General features: G+C 34.6%; 1 protein-coding gene and 1 non-coding gene across 3 annotated transcripts in view; one reads left to right on the forward strand and one right to left on the reverse strand.

Annotated features, from left to right (window-relative positions):
* NUP107 (nucleoporin 107) overlaps positions 1–19,253 on the reverse strand; it is a 37,397-nt gene that overhangs the window by 15,120 nt on the left and 3,024 nt on the right. For both annotated transcript variants that reach the window (XM_010994196.3, XM_031462809.2), the window contains exons 4-14: positions 18,950–19,065; positions 16,619–16,763; positions 12,214–12,317; positions 10,902–11,029; positions 10,159–10,207; positions 7,903–7,974; positions 7,407–7,495; positions 5,335–5,413; positions 3,790–3,903; positions 1,260–1,350; positions 1,038–1,114 (exon numbers count right to left, since the gene is read on the reverse strand). In XM_010994196.3, coding sequence (XP_010992498.2) covers positions 1,038–1,114; positions 1,260–1,350; positions 3,790–3,903; positions 5,335–5,413; positions 7,407–7,495; positions 7,903–7,974; positions 10,159–10,207; positions 10,902–11,029; positions 12,214–12,317; positions 16,619–16,763; positions 18,950–19,065 — 1,064 coding nt within the window. The remainder of the gene's footprint in view (positions 1–1,037; positions 1,115–1,259; positions 1,351–3,789; positions 3,904–5,334; positions 5,414–7,406; positions 7,496–7,902; positions 7,975–10,158; positions 10,208–10,901; positions 11,030–12,213; positions 12,318–16,618; positions 16,764–18,949; positions 19,066–19,253) is intronic.
* LOC116156610 (U6 spliceosomal RNA) lies at positions 7,141–7,247 on the forward strand. The gene has a single exon (XR_004140456.1). It is a non-coding gene; the product is annotated as a U6 spliceosomal RNA (small nuclear RNA).

The following is a 19,253-nucleotide window of genomic DNA, read 5'->3' on the forward strand; positions in this document are numbered from 1 at the left end:
TTCCTGTTACAGTCAGTTCTGCTACAATGCTTATTTTGAAAATGTGAATTTGTTCCAATACAATTGATCTATCAAGAAACAATTTTAACATAATACAAACTTTCCACTTGCTTATGCACAATTTGGTCCCCAAGAAACACTAGTTGAATGCAGAAAACTACACCTAGCTGCACCAAGCAACCTAGAAACACAAAAACTGACACACTTCAAACATCTACCCACTACTTGAGCTCTCCAGGTGTGCCAATCAGGTAAATCCACCCACAGCAAGTGTTACAATTTTGTTTGCTTCTCCTATCATTTCTAAATAACTCACAAGCTGCAACCCTCTGACAGTCAATCCCACAAATACACCTTAGTTCTTTTTCAAGGTAAAGTGCTGTATTTACTGCACCATTTACGTATTTCCTAGCTGTTTAACAGTGTGAAACTGTGCTACCTTTTTATTAAGTTTTTATCTTTTTCCATATCATTGATAATTTTTGAATATTGTGCTCTTAACTCCATTTTCCCTAAAAGCCCTATGGGTTTTCTGCACAATTTTTCATGCTGTAGTGATTTTTAGGAATGCAGAGGTCGTGTCATAACAGAACTAATTCTATTTCCTTTTGTGAGCATTCTGCTCCAACCTGGCAGATCTACTTTCCCTTGAGTTTTCCCAACCTAGGCATCCTGCCTAGAATTCCTTTCTCTGCTTTTCATGCCCAACAACTCAAATCCTACTGATTTTTAAGAGTTCGATTCACTTCTCTCTCTTGGGAAACCAGCCCAATGCTTATTCTGTGAATTCATTTGGTATCCTTTTTATATTCTTTTTTTTTTTTTGGCCTTATTTCAGTTTTTAATTCTGAACACTTTAGTCTCTGAATAATTCTGATTAGTAGTTAAGCCTGCCCTAATCTTCAATTAGATCAGAAGTTCTTCGAAAACAGGAAGTTTAGTCTTAAAGTACTCTCAACGTTTCAGAGCATCTTCAGCAGGCCTTCAGTAAATTAAGAATAGAAATGAGTATCAGTATATCTTGTAGTATATCTTACATCTTCTGCCATTCTCCAGCAACTTATTTTCCAAATGCATCTATATGGATTCCCTTCAACAGGTTCTAATTCTGTTCCTATAAAACAGTAAAAGAAATAAAATTTATAGTTTAGAATGAGATCCCTTTATTTCAATAACTTCTAAAAACAAAAGCTATACTTCACAAAGTTCCCAGTTAGAGCTAAATATACCCCCGACTCTCAGAATAAAAATTAAAATACCTCCATTAACATTGGGGTCATGATAGAGTTTCCAGCCTTCAAGAGTTGCAGCTCTCCATGCCTGACCACAACGTTTGCAGAGTCGTTGTGCCTTTAGAAACAAAAAAGAGCAGACAGTCATATAACCAATGCAGTACTGAAAAAGTACCTGTGTCTTATGGGAAAGCATAAGCAATTTATAATAGGATTAGGTATCTTATGGCACAGATGGTACAGAGGATGGTGTAGACAATTAGCAATGGCATTTCACTTCACCCATATGCATGTCTTTCTGTGGTCTCTGCCTTTCTTTCTTTCCCTAATAATCCCTTTGCTCTTTGATTCTGGGTTTACCACTAGGTGCCCATGGTGCCAGCAAGCATTTAATTCTGCTGGGCACAAATGGGCTAAAAGGGTTGATGACCACAGACTTATGTAAAAGTATTACAAACACTTCTCATTTGTCTCTATAATGACAGGGTGCTATTGCTCATTCAGCTCACTGACAACATTTATGTTAAACGACCAGATGAGCTTGATATACTAGTGAGATAGATACATGTTTATTGGTCCATCATCTCTTTAGGAACCATCTCTTCCTCATTTAGTTGATATGGTTTGAGTAGGTCATATGATTCCATTTCTGGACTTCAAGGTTGCATGTGATCTAACAAGAATAACTCCCAGGACTCTTGCTGGAGATACTGGCTGGGACTGTAAGATTGTAGGAGGATGTAACCTCCTGGAGCTGCTTGTGGCCATCATTGGCACATGTGGCTCCTTGAGAATGAAGCCACAGAGAGGGGGCAGAGCCAAAAGCCTGGAAGACTGTGTCCTAAAGACATATTCTGAGTCCCTGGATCCTGTTAACAACCAGATATAACTCTCTAACACTTCTCTGTTCCATGAGTCAATCAATCCCCTACTTGTCAGTAATCTGAGTTGAGTTTCTGTCATTTGAATTTACAGAATCTGATTAATACAACCAGTTAAAAAGTATCATACCCCAAACATCATTCTGGGCTTATGGCTTTTAAAAACTGTGAAAGCTATGTAGCAACATGGAAAAATATTTTTAAAGTATTTGATATGCTGTCTAAAAAAGGCAGAACAAAAATCTGCATGCAGAACCTTGAAAACATATTCCTAAGTGAAATTAGCCAGACACAAAAGAACAAACATTGTATGATTCCACTTACATAACATAGGCAAATTCACAGACACAGAAAGTAGCTTAGAGCTTGCCAAATGCTCAGGGAAGGGGGAAACGGGGAGTTACTGCATAAGGGTGAGAGCTTCTACTTGGGGTGATGAAAAAGTTTTAGAAACAGACAGTGGTGATGATTGCACAACACTTGAATGTAATTAATGCCTCTGAAATTTACACTTGAAAATGGTTAAAATGACAAATTTTGTTATGTATCTTTTATCACAATAAAAAATTAATAATGTAATATTCCAAAAACTACTGAATTATTCATTTTATAGTTTTAAAAATTCTTTTGCTGAAGAAAGTGAATTATTCACTTTAAATGGGTGAATTATATGGTATTTGGATTACAGTTCAATAAAGATGTTAAAAAAAAAAACCTGAATGTATACTATGATTATGATTATGTTAAAAGAGGTACAAAATAAAAAGGGTTGTAAATAAATTTAAACAACTCCACTGTATGCAATAATGTAAAGGTAGTGGGACCTCGAGAGTTTTTGTTTTTCAAGCCTTTCAGTAATGTGACTGTATTTTTGTTTTCTATTTTTAAAAATATATCCTTCTTTGCCACTGTGATTCCTTGCTCATCACCTGGGACTTAATGAGTGGCTGGGACTTAAATATTTTCTGAATACATGAGTATGTGTATATTTTTCCTTAATTAAAAAATAAGAATGATGTTTAATAATCCAAGACTTACTACTATATTACTTAACATATACTAGTGGTTTGTAACAAACAACACTTTGAACTAGTATATTTCTATCTAAGGAACATCACCAAGAGTACAAACAGGTACAACAGAATATCTGAAGCTTGAATCTCCAATGCATCAGACTGCCTCATCTGGAGTCCACAAAGCCATCCAGTAAGCTATCTAATTAGATATTTAACATTTTATGTACAAGATCTTAACTATCACAAAGGAAGATACATTTAAAAGAGGTGAAGTTAAAAGGAAGTTTGAGGGTATCATAGTCTTCAAAGGCTGAATAGTGTCATCTATAAGAGCAACCAGGGTCAGGCTTACTCTCTACTCTTAAAAATCCAAACTGAAAATAATGGGGCTATGCCTAGGGTATGCACTACAATATGGGAAGGCAAAATTTGCCTTCTTATAAAGAATTTTCTATCCGAGTTGTGCAAAACTTAAGTGCATTGCTTCCTGAAGCAACGTGCTCTTTCTTGCTGGAAAAGTTTAAACAGGCATTAGATCCAGAAATTCTGTGAAAGAGATTACTGCACTGAGGAGGCATACAAGGTAGTCACAAAGATCCCTTCCACCTGACAGTCTATGACTTTTTGAAATTGGAAAAGCAGGGCATATACATCATTTACCTCTTCTGTCATTCCAGCACGAATTAGAGTGAAAAGATATTTGAGTAATCTGACTTCATCTTCTCTATCCAGATCATCAAGGGGCATTTTCTGTCTTATGGGAGCATCAGGGTCCTACAAAAATAAACAAACAAAATCATCAACTATAAATCCTTATACGCACATACAATTTAATCATCAAGAGATGATAAATCTCTCCTGAGTTTACTTACTGAAATGAAGTCATTTAATTTAGCTAAGTAACAAAGGGAATGAAAGTGTCACAGGTGTTCCAAGATGGAAGCACCACTAGGCCAGCCCAGCAGCTCTAGAAATGCTACTCATAATTCAAGATGACTTGAGCTTTACCCTGTTGTAGAAACTACATTGCTAAGTGAATCCTAAAGAGAATTTGGCCTAGATGGAGAATGAGTACAGAGGAGAAACTGCAGGAATCACAATGTATTCTGTGAAGGTGCTCAGCCGGCTCTTTCTGAGAACCTATGAGAAGAGAGCCCAGTATGGGATTAATGTTATATGAAACACACCAATGCCTAATAAAAATTTTTAAAAACAGATTTCTAATAAATACCTCCACCCCTTAAAAGTTATTCCTACCACCTACCTTTCATGAATAGAAAGAAATGTGTTTTTAAACATTTGGGATAACATACTGTCCTCACTTTTACAGCAAAGAGCACACACGATCAACAAGATGAATTTCAGACATTTTAATGTGATTTTAAGAAAGGAAGTGACTCTTTTTCCAAATGTTACTGACTATATGGTAATATGAATATCGATTCTGAAAATGGAATGCATAATAGGTCAGTTGGCTACTTTCACAAATATCTTGCAGACAGATACAATCATTCAGTTTTGGAACATGGTCTCTTTCTGGCAAAAGGAAATCACCACTTTCCACATATTAAGAGTAAATGATTTTTAGTTGCTTGCTACAGGATAATTTTGCTACAATTTATTACAAGCTCTTCCAGTAGTTTCCAAATAATTTTCATCATAACCCACTCAGTTACCAAATGGAATTTTATCTATTTTTTCAGTTGTTACTTACTTCTCCCACTACTCACTATAAACATTAAATTCACATGCCTCCATCTATCACAAAGCTCTGTCCCTTCATTTCTACAATAGGCTCCTATTCTTTCCAAATCTACTGTTACTCTATTACTCATACCCTAAAATGACCATTCTAACCTCAAGCTAATTCACAAAGCTTTATTTTTACCCCTGCTTTCTATATAAAAGAGCTTCCACAGGTTACCACCTTATAGTTGAAGAGTCAAATCTTGCTGTAAGGTCAAAATTAATTTGTTTTAATTCTGGCAAATCAGGAATACTTTCTGTATCTTCTTTTATAACTTATAATCCAGAGGCCACAGATGGGTTCAAATATATGCCATCAAATTCAAACACAACTTAGTACTTTTTAGAGTTAAATAGCATATGCAATCTTTTGAGACAAGGAAGCAAAAGAAAAATTCTCAGCCTTTAGGGGAAAAAATCACAACTTTGAAGGCAACTTTCATTTCAAAGAACACTTACCAATTCAGTGACAAGAGGACGGACACTTCCCATATAAGAGGATAGCTGCCGCTGTTTCAAGGTATGCAGAGTATTTTCCCTGAAAGAAAACGTAAGTACAACTTTTTTGAAAGGAGTAATTTTAACAGGCATATTTAAAAAATCAAATCAAGTTAAAGTAAGAAAAAGAGAGTACAAACTCAGGAAAAAAAAAAAACATGTAAAATGCTAAGTATAAAAGGGCATTTTAGCTCAGATGACTAATGATGTTGAACACTTCTACATGCTTATCGGCCATTCATCTGTCTGTTCAAATCTTTGTTCTTTATATTGGGTTACCTTTTTGTTACTGAGTGGTGGTTCTTTACGAACTGCAGATTCTATGTTTCTTCCAGTCTGAGGCTTGCTATCAATTCATTTTTTCAATGACTTATTTTAATGAGAAGTTTTAAATTTTGGTAAGTTTTAAATTTCTTTCCCCTGATTATTGCTCTCTGTGACCTAAGAAATAATCGCCTGTGCTACAAGCCACAAAGATGTCCTCTTACATTTTCTTCTGAAAACTTTATGGTTCTAGCTTTTACATTTGGGACTATGATCCATCTTGAATTAACTGTTGGGTATGGTGTGGAAGAGATGCTGAGGTTTATCTTTGTTCACAGGAATATGCAGGTTTTCTGTATGGTTTGTTGAAAAGACATTCCTTTCCCCACTGGATTGCTTTAATGCCTTGTTGAAAATCAAATGACCATATAAGTGTGGCTCTGTTTTTGGGTTCTCTATTCTCTTCCATTGACTGGTTAAAATAAAGAGAGAGAGAGAGAGACTAACCGATAAAAACCTTGCAAAAAACATTAACAGGACATTTTAACTTTAAAACACTTTTTTTCCTGAAAATGAAAATTTCTCTCTCTCAGAAAAATCACAACTACTCAAGATTTAATTTTTAACAAACATTTGGTAGCACTAATTTCCTACTCATGCAGAGAAAAAAAATTGACTTGTAGACTTTGTACATAAGTAATGTTACTGAATTTAAAGGCAATGTGAACTTTTTAAAGTCTTGAAATAAATTGTCCCTTATCCTAGGGGTGCTTTCTGGTTTCAAGGTCCTATAACAATTTAGAAGTATTGAAGGATGCAGGGAAAAGAAATTAAAACAAAAAAATCACAAATAGCTAGAAACATGGTAGAAGTGTCTTCTTGATGATCCAATCATGGTTATTAAGAAAACAGAGCAAAGTGATTCTTTGAAAACACAAATCAGACCATGTCATTCTTTTATTCTTGAGGTCTCCCGTCACATTTAGAATAAAGTCCCAAACCCTTACCTTGGCTGCCTGCAGAAGTCCTGTATCAGCTGGCTCTCTTCAGCCTCACTTCCTATCACTCTCTTCTTTGCTCAGGCCTCCCTCTGCAAATGTTTTACCTTCTTACAGTCTTCGCAGCTTCTATTCTTGCCCAGAATGCTTGTCCCTCAGATTTTTGCATGACTTGCCTCCTTTATTTCTTAAAAGCCTCTCATTCTTACTACCTGTTACTTCCTTAGACAGGCCTTCCCTGGTCACCTTTTCTACTTAAAGTAGTACCCGTTACCATCTTCTATCCATCAGCTCCGATTCTTTTTTTCTTTCAAAGCTCTTCAGGCTGAATGGGATATATATATTTATTTGCTGTCTAATTCTCCTATACAATTATAAATCCCATAAAAGCAGGGTTTTTATCCATTTTGCTCACAGTCTGAGTTCAGTAAGAAGTGAACAAGTATTTGCTGAGAGATGAATCAACAAAACCAACATTAAGTGACTTCAAGAATAAAAGTTTCGTGCGCTCGCTTCGGCAGCACATATACTAAAATTGGAATGATACAGAGCAGATTAGCATGGCCCCTGTGCAAGGATGACATGCAAATTCGTGAAGCGTCCCATATTTTTAAAGAGAAGCCATCCAAAAAAATGAGGCATGTTTCAACCATTTCCCCAGATATCAGTAACACATGCATAATAGAGTTTAATATGCACAATTTGGTTTTGCCGTTATAATAAAATAGTTGGCAGTTCAAAAAAAAAAAGAATAAAAGTTAAGTGACTTACCAATATACTGATTTTGCATAAAACTCAATATTATCAGAAAAATCTCCAATCTCGTCTTTGGCAATGCTCTCTAACCAATCTACCACCAGCTAGGAAAGAGGGGGGGGAAGATTATTAACTGTAAAATCTGTAAGTATTTTATTTGAAGTAGTAGTATTCCTACAATTAATTTTAAAAAAAGTTTCTAATTCAAAAATGCCAAGTAACAATTTTTCCTATCCCTATTTTTACTTTTAAAAGATATATAAGTATTACAAAAAGAGAATGAAAATTTTTATAGGAATAATACAGCTTTTAGCAGGTTATTACTGGAAATCCTAGGGCTATTATTTGAAAACCAAAGAATAAGGTTCTTAATTACTTTTAATTATGAATTAGAAGATCAAAAAGACAAAAATTAAGAAAAAAGTTTTAAACTCAAAAAACTTCATTTCTTTTACATCATTTGCCTTTTCTCCATAAGTTTGTGAAAAAAATGTAAAAATTCTACTCATACCTGACTTTGTCGGACAAGTGAATCTCTCTGAAATAATGATTCCACAACTGCTTTTTCACTGGCATTAAGAGCCTATTTAAAAAAAAATTTTTTTTGAAGGAAAGAAAGAAAAGATGTTCAAAGAACATTATTTTGACAGAAAGGTAAAAAAGAATCCGAAATAAGTATATTTAATTCCCCATAATCTTTTTAACAAAGTAAATCTGAATATTCACCTTTGAAAAATTTTTATAAAGAAAATACAAACTGCTAGATCAATTTACAGCTGCTCTTACTTGATATTTTAATTCTTGGCTACACTTGAAATTTTTAAGTTCTATTTCCCCAGAGATGTTGTTTTAGGGAAAAATAAAACACAAAGCAGAGTAAGCATTTTCACACACTAAGAGTGTAAACTGGTACATTTCATTAGTAGGGCAACATGACAATCTCTGTGAAACTGCCCCAACAATTTCACTTTTAGAAATGTAGGAAATACTCGAATATGTAGGCGAGTATGAAGAAGAATGTTCACTGAATTATTACTGCTACAGCAAAAATAGTGAAAACAAGTTAAGTATGTCCAGCAGAACATCTGAAAAATATTATGGTACATTTATATTTCAGCATACTATGAAAAAATAAGGTAAACTTATATGAATTGACATGAAAAAAACTAAGAAATACTTATGAATAATAAAAACTCTCAGTATAATGTATACATGAAATCACACTATACAGTGAAAAAGAAAAACAAACAAAAAAACCCCCCAAAACTATGTGTGTGTACAGAGCCAGGGAGACTAGATGAAAACTAATGCCATAATTCCTGCAAAAAATGAGGAAGGCTTTGACTTAAATGGTGGCAACAGGAACAGAGATGAGAGATCAGAGTTGAAACAGAAGAGACAGAATCAACAAGATTTGATGACGGACTAAATTTTGAGATGAGGCAGAGACCGAGGTCTAGACCCTCGCTACTCGAAGTGTAGTAGACAGACCAACAGTATCAGTAGCACCTGAGAGTTTGTTAAAAATGCAGAATCTTAGGCCCCACTCCAGGCCTACTGAGTCAGAATCTGCATTTTAACAAGATCCCCAGGTAACTCACATGCACAGTAAAGTTTGAGAAGTACTGGCTTAGAGAATGTTCAGGTTCCTTGGAAAGCTGGCTATGGTGCCATCCACTCAAAGACAAAAGTAGGTTTGACTTTTGACAGAGTGGAGTCACGGTGCTTGAACATTATCTTCCTTTAAAAGAAGAAATGAAATACAGCCAACCCTTGAACAATGCAAGGGTTAGGGCACCGACCCTCCTTGCACTTGAAAATCCACATATAACTATACAGCCTGCTCTTGGTATCACCAGTTCCTCTGAATCCAAGGTTCCGCATCTGAGGATTCAACCAACTGAGGATTCAACCAATTGCAGATCGTGTAGTCCTGTACCATATATTTAGTGAAAAAAAAATTTCCATATAAGAGGACCCATGCAGTTCAAAGCCATGTTGTTCAAGGGTCAACTGTATAAAGTGCTGGGTTTTGAAGGATAACAAAGTGGCTGAGTTCCCCTGGGTCTGCTGGGAGGAAAAGAAAATTATGGAAAGACCACTTATTGAATGAGGCAGAGCCAGGAGACTCATTCTCTTCAGGATCTATCTTCTCTCTGTTTGAAGTCTCTAGAAGACAAAATGCATTCCAGAGCAAAGAAGTCTGCACAATTTAACATCTTGACTCATACCTTTACAAGGAGCCAAGTCACTGAATCCTGCAACACTTCACCCAGGTTGCATTTAAAAAGACTTCTGCTCAATGGCCTGAAGGACATCGCCCTCAAATTTCCCAGAAGCCTAATGTCTGACTGAGAGGAACGTTAGGCAAATCCGTCATTGCCTTAGGGGACCCTTTGTTTGAAGAAAGGGATCTCTAGAGCACCTCGGTTGATCTTTTCAAGGTTTAACTACAGTGACATTCTCAACCTGATCATTAAAACAAAACAAAACTTGTGGTGTATATACATGTATAGAGATGCACAGAAAAATATCTTATAGGATACATGCCAAATTGTTAGAATGAAAGGTAAGAGGGACAGAAGAGGACTTTTACCTTATAGTCTACAGTATAAATAAATATTTGATTATTATACGTTTACTGCACCTTCACTTGTAAAATTTTAAAAATGAAGAGACTCAGATGGGGTAAAAAATCAAATTCTACTACTAAAAACATTTAAAATTTTAAGCATTCATAAAGGAAAAAAATTAAAATAAAACTTACAGTAATTGCAAACATATTTTCATCTTCTAATGCAGACTGTATTCTGTCTCTGGGGGAAAGTAACAAAAAGAAGCCTTATTTCACATGAAATATGAAATCACCTTTTAAGCTAGATACATGCACAAATCTGCATTCCATCCAGTGTAAACAAATGAGCTTCCTATTAACTTAGCCCAACATGCTTAAAAACAAATAGTAAATGCCTTCTAAATCTAATACTGACATCTGAACAAAATTGATATTTACTAAAACACACATTGCAAAGTCTTTAATGGCTACCTGCTAATGCACACCCCTAACTTTTTAATGTTTCCACATGGCAAAAATGAAAGAATGTGATTTTCTCTCAAGATTTTTCCTCATTAGGATGAGAAAGCAACAGAATGAGAGCCAAAACCAAAAACCACTGAGCACCTGAGAGAAGAAAAATTTGGTTATCTTCTCTTATATACATTATATAAAGTGTATCCATCAGTTCTTTCTCTTCATCTATTCACTGATTATTCCAGTATTTTTAGCACTTTCCTTAACTCTTTATACATATCCAGTTTTTAGTAGCTACCAGTTTTTAGATTCCCCTCTTTCCTCCTAACTCACGTCTGACAACTAAGGCATTAGAAATGACAAGCATCTCAGAATAGCAGAACTATTTCCAAACACATCTTACTCTAACTTCTAAATTAATACGCCAATTGGTTTGTTACCTTGTGTTTATTTCTCTTACAAGTCCTGTACAACATTACCTATACAAAGAAGCCAGCAGCCTCCATGTGACCATCTCCTGTTGAAGAAGCCAAAGCATACTAGCTGTTTTTGAAAATTTTTGAAGTCCAGGTGTTGCTCGGCTCACTATTTTACTCAGTATATTTACCTGAATTAAAAACACAAACGTAAAGAGGTTTTCTATAATTTTGAGTCACAATTTTGTATTCTTCAAGTACACAGTGCTAAAACTATTCATATATACATTTTATATATGTATACATTTATATTATAAATTTTCCTGCTGGATATTTTCTTTTTTAATTGAACATAATATACTTCCACTAGAAACGGCCTTAATTTGAAGTAAGGTGTGTTTATGTGAATATATATGTAAAGTTTAACATACACTAGATTTCAGATTCAACAATAACAGCCCTGAGTACATTTTTTTCTCCCTGTAGATCAACCCAGAACATAAGATGAATCTAACTTGTATCTGACAAAATCATAACACGAATCAACAGAACAGCACTGAAAGTTAAAAATAAGATACCTTCAAATTACATCTGAAAATTCATACCATATGAAAAATCAAGAAAAAGATTTTCTGAAGACTGGTACCAAAGTATTGTCATTTCTAACCAAAACTTAACCAAAATCCCTCCTTGTTCTAGAACAGTAGTTCTTATCATTTTTGGATGTTTCATGAAAATCTAATCCATTCACTTACTAAAGGGCATCTGAGTTGCTTCCAAATTTAGGCTATTATGAATAAAGCTGCCATAAACATCTACGTGCAGGCTTTTGTGTAGACCTAAATTTTTAACTCTTTTAGGTAAATATCACAGAGTATGAATGTTGGTTTATATGGTAAGAGTATGTTTAGTTTTGTAAGAAACTGAGAAACTGTCTTCCAGTGTGGCTGTACCATTTTGCATTCCCACCAGCAATGAATGAGAATTTCTGCTCTATACCCTTGCCAACATTTGGTTTTGTTAGAGTTTTAAATTGTGGTCATTCTAATAGGTTTTTAGTGGCATCTCCTTATTTTAATTTACAATTCTCTAATGATGTATGATGTTAAAGATCTTTTCATATACTTACTTATTATTTGTAGATCTTCTTTTTCAAAGTTGCAGAATCCTTTTGTCCTCAAAAGAAATCTTATATGGACTCTCAATATGTAAAAAGGAGAGCTGCTGTGGCTGACGTGCTAACCATGCCACCCCTGCCACTACACCCCTGAGACATCTTCCTTAAATACAGTATGAAAATTTACAAACTGATGCTATTCAAAAAAAAACCTAAGAGCACTGAAGTTTGACCAACAATAGAATTAAATTAACTTACCTGACTACTACAAATGTTTTCATACTCTTCTACAAGGTCAAAAACTGTAGTTGAAGAGTGCTTCAAAAAAGACTGCAGAAAATCAGAAAACATACTCACGGATGCTAGAACACATTAAAAAGAAACAGAAAGTTCAATGACATACTTCTAGGTAATTCTGTTTTTTTTTTAAACTTAAAAACATAGCTATGAGTCCTCTTTTTTTTTTTAAACTGCTGTATTTTTAAAAAATTATAACTGTGGTAAAATACACATAACAAAATTTACCATCTTAACCATTTTTAGGTGTATAGTTCAGTGGCATTAGGTACCTTCACAATGTTGTGCTACCATCCCCACCATCCGTCCACAGAACTCTTTATTTTACAAAACTTAAGACTCAGGATAGCCAAGGCAATCCTGAGAAATAAGAACAAAGCTGGAGGCATCACACTTCACTGGCTTAGAAACAGACACATAAACTAATGGAACAGAATGGAGAGTCCAGAAATAAACTCTCACATACATGGTCAACTAATATTTGACAAGGGAGCCAAGAACACTGAATGGAGAAAGGACAGTCTCTTTAATAAATGGTGCTGAGGAAACTGGATAAACCCATGAAGAAAAACAAAATTGGACCCCTACCTTAAACCACGCATAAAAATGAACTTGAAAAGGATTAAACAAGACCTGAAAATCATAAAACTCCTAGAAAAAAATATAGGGAAAAAACTCCTTGACACTGATCTTGGCAACAATTTATGGATACAACACCAAAAGCACAAGCTACAAAAACAAAAATCAACAAGTGGGACTATATCAAACTAAAAAGCTCTGTACACCAATAGAAACAATCAACAAAATGAAATCAAAACCTATGGAATGAGAGAAAATATGTACAAACCATACATCTGTTAAGAAGTTAATCTCCAAAATATATAAAGAACTCATACAACTCAATAACAAACAATCTGATTTAAAACTGGGCAGAGGAACTGAACAGACATTTCTCCAAAGACATACAAATGGCCAACAGGTACATGAAAACATGCTCAGCATCACTAATCATCAGGGAAATATAAATCAAAACCACAATGAATGTCACCACACACCTGTAAGAATGGCTATCATGAGGGGAGAGAGTAATAGCTCAGCGGTAGAGTGCATGTTAGCATGCACGAGGTCCAGGGTTCAATCCCCAGCACCTCCATTTAGAAAAAAGAAAAGAAATAAGAATGGCTATCATCACGGAGTGGTGTGAGAAGAAGTGAACTTTCGTGCTTGATGTTGTAACACTGTAAGGATTGTTCCAAATACTAGTTGCACTGCTTTGTTTATAATTGTTAATATTAGAAAAATAGTAGACAAATGCAGCAGTAAATCAATTGTTTCAGCAGAATTTTGTCCTCACTGCATGTGTAGTTTGAGTACAGATTCCAAATCTATGGCTGAATTTCTTCTAGTATATCAAAAGTTTGTTTTGTTCTTTGCTCTGAATAAAATTGAACTGTGGGTTCTCTATAGAAAGTGGCATTTTGGGCTTTCCCTCTTTTTGTAAAGCGATTTCTACCTAGTTATTCTCCAGTTAACTTTAGTGACTTTTAAAAGTTGGCATTGTAAATAAAACAACTTGCAAAAAGTGAAAAAGAGAAAAAAAAAAAGAATGGCTATCATCAATAAGACAAGAAATAACAAGTGTTGGAGATGATGTGGAGAAAAGGGAATCTTTATACACTGTTGGTAAGAATATAAATTGGTTCAGCCACTACGGAAATCAGTATGGAGGTTCCTCAAAAAATCAAAAAATAGAACTACCATTCGATCCAGCAATATCACTTCTGAATATATATTCAAAGGAAATGAAGACAGGTTATCAAAATGGTACCTGTACTCCCACATTGACGGCAACATTATCCACAATAGCAAAGACAGGAGTAAACACCCAAGTGTCCTCACCAGATGAATGGATAAAGAAATGGTATATAGACAATGGAGTACCATTCAGGCATGAGAAAGAAAGAGATCCTGCCATTTGCAACAGTATGGATAGACCTTGAAGGCATTAAGTGTGATAAATCTGATAGACACAAATACTGTATATCACTTTTATGAGGAATCTAAAAAACCAAACTCATAGAAACAGAGAGTAGAATGGTAGTTTCCAGGGGCTAGAGGGTAGGGGAAATGAGAGATGCTGGTTAAAGGGTACAAACTTGCAGTCAGAAGATGAGTAAACTCTGGAAATGTAATGCACAGCACTGAGTACAGCCAAAAAATCCGTATGATATAGTTCACAGTTGCTAAGAGACTAGATCTTAAATGTTCTCACCACAGAAAAGAAACAGTAATTATGTGATGTGAAGGTATGATAGAGGTGTTCGCTAACACTAATAATCATACTGCAATATGCAAATGTATCAAAGCAGTATGGTAGTATGTTGTACACCAAAACTTAAAGAATGTTATATGTCAATTTCATCTAAAAAAAAAAAAACTAAACTAAAACTATAATTTCCATTCCCCTCTTTCTCTAGACCTTAGCAACCATTATTCTCCTTTGAGTTTTACTTGGTGCCTCATACAAGTGGAATCACACAGTATTTATCCCTTATGTTAGTATTTCATTTATCATAATGTCCTCAAGGTTCATTCATGTTGTAGCATGTGTCTGAATTTCTTTCCTTTTTAAGGCTGAATAATATCCCACTGTAAGTATATACCACATTTTGTTTATGCATTCATCCATCAACGGACTTTTTGGCTATTATGAATAAGGGGCTATGAACATGGGTATACAAATCTCTTTGAAATCCTGTTTGCAATTCTTTTGCGTATATACCCAGAGGTAGAATTGCTAAATTATATAATTCCATTTTTTAATTTTTTGAGGAACATCAAACTGTTCATCATAGTGCTGTACCAACACTGTACAAGAGCTCCAATTTCTCCACATTCTTGCCAACATGTTATTTTCTTGTTTGGCTTTTTGTTTTTGTTTTTGTTTTGATAGCACCCATCCTAATGGGTGTGAGGTGGTATCTCACTGTGGTTTTGATTTGCATTTCCTTAATGATCACTGATGCTGTGCAACCTTTCATGTGCCTGCTGGCTATTTTTATATCTTCTTTGGGGAAACATCTATTCAAGTCCTTTGACCTTTTTTCAATTGGATTGTTTGTTTTCTGTTATTGTTGAGTTGTAGAAGTTCTTTCTACATTCTGGATATTAACCCCTTATCAGATATATGATTTGCAGATATATTCTCCCACTCTATGGGTTGCCTTTTCACTTTATTAATTGTATCTTTTGACACAGAGAAGTTTTAAATTTTGATATAGTCCAATTTATCTATTTTTTCTCTTGTCACCTATAAATCTTTTAAGAGTCCAAAGATGTATTGGTCATTAGTCTGTAAACAATTACTATAAAAACATGAGCCAAATTTTAAAACATCTGAATTATATTTTAAGTACAAAATAGCTGAGAAAGTTATGACAGATAGTAAAACGACATGTTTTACTCAGGGGGAAAAGCATGCACTCTACTACAGTACTATATATTTCAGGCCTCAGCCATTGTTCATACCAAAAATGAAATGTTTATATTTTATAGATTAAGTACAAAGTATTTTGGAGTCACTCAAAATCTGAGTACTTATTACTGGTACACTACAAAGAATCAGTGGTCACCACAATGTTTAGAGAAGGGCTCTGGAATCGAACTGCTTAGTTTCAAATCCTGGGCCCATCACTTCCTAGCCAGGTGAACTCAAGCAGGTTACTTGATCTTTTTGAGCAGCAGTTTCCTTTCTATGAAAATGGGAACAGTTATTATAACTATAATGACTATAACCATTTAATAGCCATGAAATGAGTTAATGTTCACACCGTGGTAAGCATACTGACTAGCACTCACATATGCAAACTTAGGATAGAATGATGACGAACTTATGTCATAGTGTGTAGGTACAGACACACTAAAAGCAAATGTTTTTTTCCAAAGGGAATGGTAATAACCAACCTAAAGCTAGAATGGTCACAACGCTCTTTGGAAAAAACAGCATTAGCATCCAGACCAAAATAAAACATGTCAACAATGTCAGACAAAACTTCAACCAAAAGAGAAAGAGCAGCTCTTTCCACAGCACAAATATGAAAAGAATAAAATCATAGTGACTAGTCTAATAACCTAACAGGCTGCTATTCACACTGAAAGATAAAATGGCAAGCTGCTGCTCCAACGGAGAACTAAGGTGAGGTTCTCAACGTTCTAGAGCTACTACTTCAAATAGCTTAGCCATTACCATCACTAATTAGCTTAGCAAAAATACTGTTTGATGACACTTAGAAATAGGAGATAATTTCCCTGATCTCAGTAAAATGACAAGCTACTGTGTCACAAACACAGCTCAAGGCCATCTTACCAGCTTCTCCAGGATCATCCTCACGTAACATCACGGCACTGAGTGTTACATCCTCCGTTACACTGTGAGGCTCTGCGTTTGTGAAGAGCCCTGCACGTTGTGATGAGAATGCAGCTGCCCAGTTACTGTCATCCAGGTTAGTTACCTTAAAAAAAAGGGAAGATGCAGAAAAGCAATGGAGTTATTACCATTGAGTGAAAAAAGGCTAATACTATTAAGATTTTTAAAAATCTTATGTGTTTCTCATTTTTAAAAGATAGCCACGGAACTATTTTGTTAAGGAAATTATGGCTTTTTTGATTGTTTCCTTCTCTGAACTACTCCACACTGTAAACAAAAAAGCCAATAAAGTTGCATTTTGTAATATTCAAGTTGCTATTAATAAGAAAAATAAGGAAGTCCTACTGCTCTAGGACTAGTTCACACCAATTTTTTTAAACTTTGGGAAATAGAACAGGATGAATAAACCAGTTTCTTCGATGGATAAATGATAATGAAAAAAAGGATGACAGAGGAACTTGTAGATTAAAATACTTAAGAGACACACCGAGCAAATGCAATGTGTTGAACTTGTTTAGATCCTGATTTGAAGAAACCAACTTAAAAAATTTGACACAACTGAGGAAATGAAAACACTTAATGAAACGTATTGTAAAGAAAAAAAAGTAAAATGGCTATTTGAAATGATAAAAGAATTACTCTGTGTGTCTGTGTGTGTGTATGTGTGTAGGGAGGGGTTACATGTGTTAACAATATTGCGTTTACGTTAAAGAAAGCATCCTTATGTCTCAGAGTATTTATGGATAAAATGGTATGAAATCTGGGAACTGTAAAGTAATGTGGGGGAAATGCTTGTGGGTATAGATGAAACAAGATCAGGCATATGTTGATAACTGTTGAAAGTGCACAAAAAGCACATAGGAGTGACTTTACTATTCTATTTTTGGATACATTTTAAAAATCAATAGAAAGTTTTTTAAAATTCACCTTTATTTAAAATCCAGGTATGAGCAACAATAAAAATGTACCTGTAAGTGACTTATCGTCATTAGCATAAAGATCAAACTGAAAATCTTACACAGCAGTGACATTCTGCATTAAGAAAAATACTTTGGTCCATAATCAGATCTTGGTAGGTAGACATATGGTAAAATTAACATAGCAAATAATTGTACTTCCTTCAGGGCAACGTACATACCCAAGACCACCTCTCACAGCTGATATTAAAATTGGCAAAACAAATCCAAGAAAATACTTTTGACTACAAAGTCATTTCCAAACATTTTGTAATAATCACTGCACATTTACTCTATCCTGGCCTTTAAGAGAGTAATAATTTTACTATTCATTTTGTAGTTTGGAAGCAGTAAATAATAGTCATTTTCCTTTGCTTAAACCCAGAGGCAGTCAATTCACTCATGTTTTTAAGTAGAATAAGAATAAACATTGCCAAAAATTATCCAGTTTCATAAGCAGAGTAAAACTGTTCAATGACTTAATCACTGTTAGACAGTAACACTCTAAAAATCTCTAAGACTATATATATATATTTTAAAGACTGATTTAACCTTCTAAGACAAGAAGAGGTTTAACATGCAAAACCATTTCTCAGAAAACACATAATTTAGACAATTTCAGTGTATGTAAAAATCTCTGTGCCTTTTTAATAAGCAGAAAGCCAAATAAAAAGCCATTTTTATCTTGTTTTTGGAAGCAAATGGGCCATGATACTCTCCTACTCCAACAAAACTTTTCCGTTCTCTTCTCAGTGAGATACAGTTCCTTCTTTTTCTACAGGGTATTTTAAATACCTAGATTAAGTCATTCTGTATCACAGTTTACATGACATTTCTTTTGCTATTTATTGGTACCACAGTGATTCCTAAAGTGTCTCATATACTTCTCCCTAAATTTTCTCTTTTCTTTCTTTTAATGCTTTGCCTCTCTTCCTTATGACAGTCTTCACTGATTACTCTTGGCTTCCTTCTCTTCTATGCTTCAAAACAGGACTCAGCTTTTATAGCCACCAGCAACCAATCAGATTTCATTTATTCTGAGTAGGAAACTGTCAGATTAACACATTTTACCTGCATCTAACAGCTGCTGGTGTCACATCTTCCACCTACAGCAGGAGACGGTTAAAATTATTTCAATCCACACAACCTGGTTACTTTTATAATGAAAAAGACTTCACTTCTCATTAAAAGCTTTTAACCTAAATTACTCAATTACTTAGATTCTAATCAAATAAATACTTTCAATACTAACCTTTACATAAATATCATAATTTTATAAAATGGGAGAAAATTTCAGCCCCATTTTTCTACATACCATTGACAAATTTCCCAAGAACCCTGAAGACTGTGTAAGCCGGGGAGACCTCCCTCCAGTTCCAAGAATGCAGGAAACATCTGGCTGCCTTAGGAAGCTTCTGTTTGGGGGAGTAACTACAAGCAAGAGGTTAGTAAAAAGAATTCAAAGTGCATGAGCATCAATCATAAAAATAAAACAAGCAAACAATAAAGAATATTTTTCACTTCTCAATTACTTAGATTCTAACCAAATAAATACTTTCAATATTAATACTTCCATGATACAAAGATTTGACTTATTTTTTCTCAGTATGTTTTGGTAC

This window comes from Camelus dromedarius, chromosome 11 (assembly GCF_036321535.1).
Source record: "Camelus dromedarius isolate mCamDro1 chromosome 11, mCamDro1.pat, whole genome shotgun sequence".
Lineage (NCBI taxonomy): Eukaryota > Metazoa > Chordata > Mammalia > Artiodactyla > Camelidae > Camelus > Camelus dromedarius.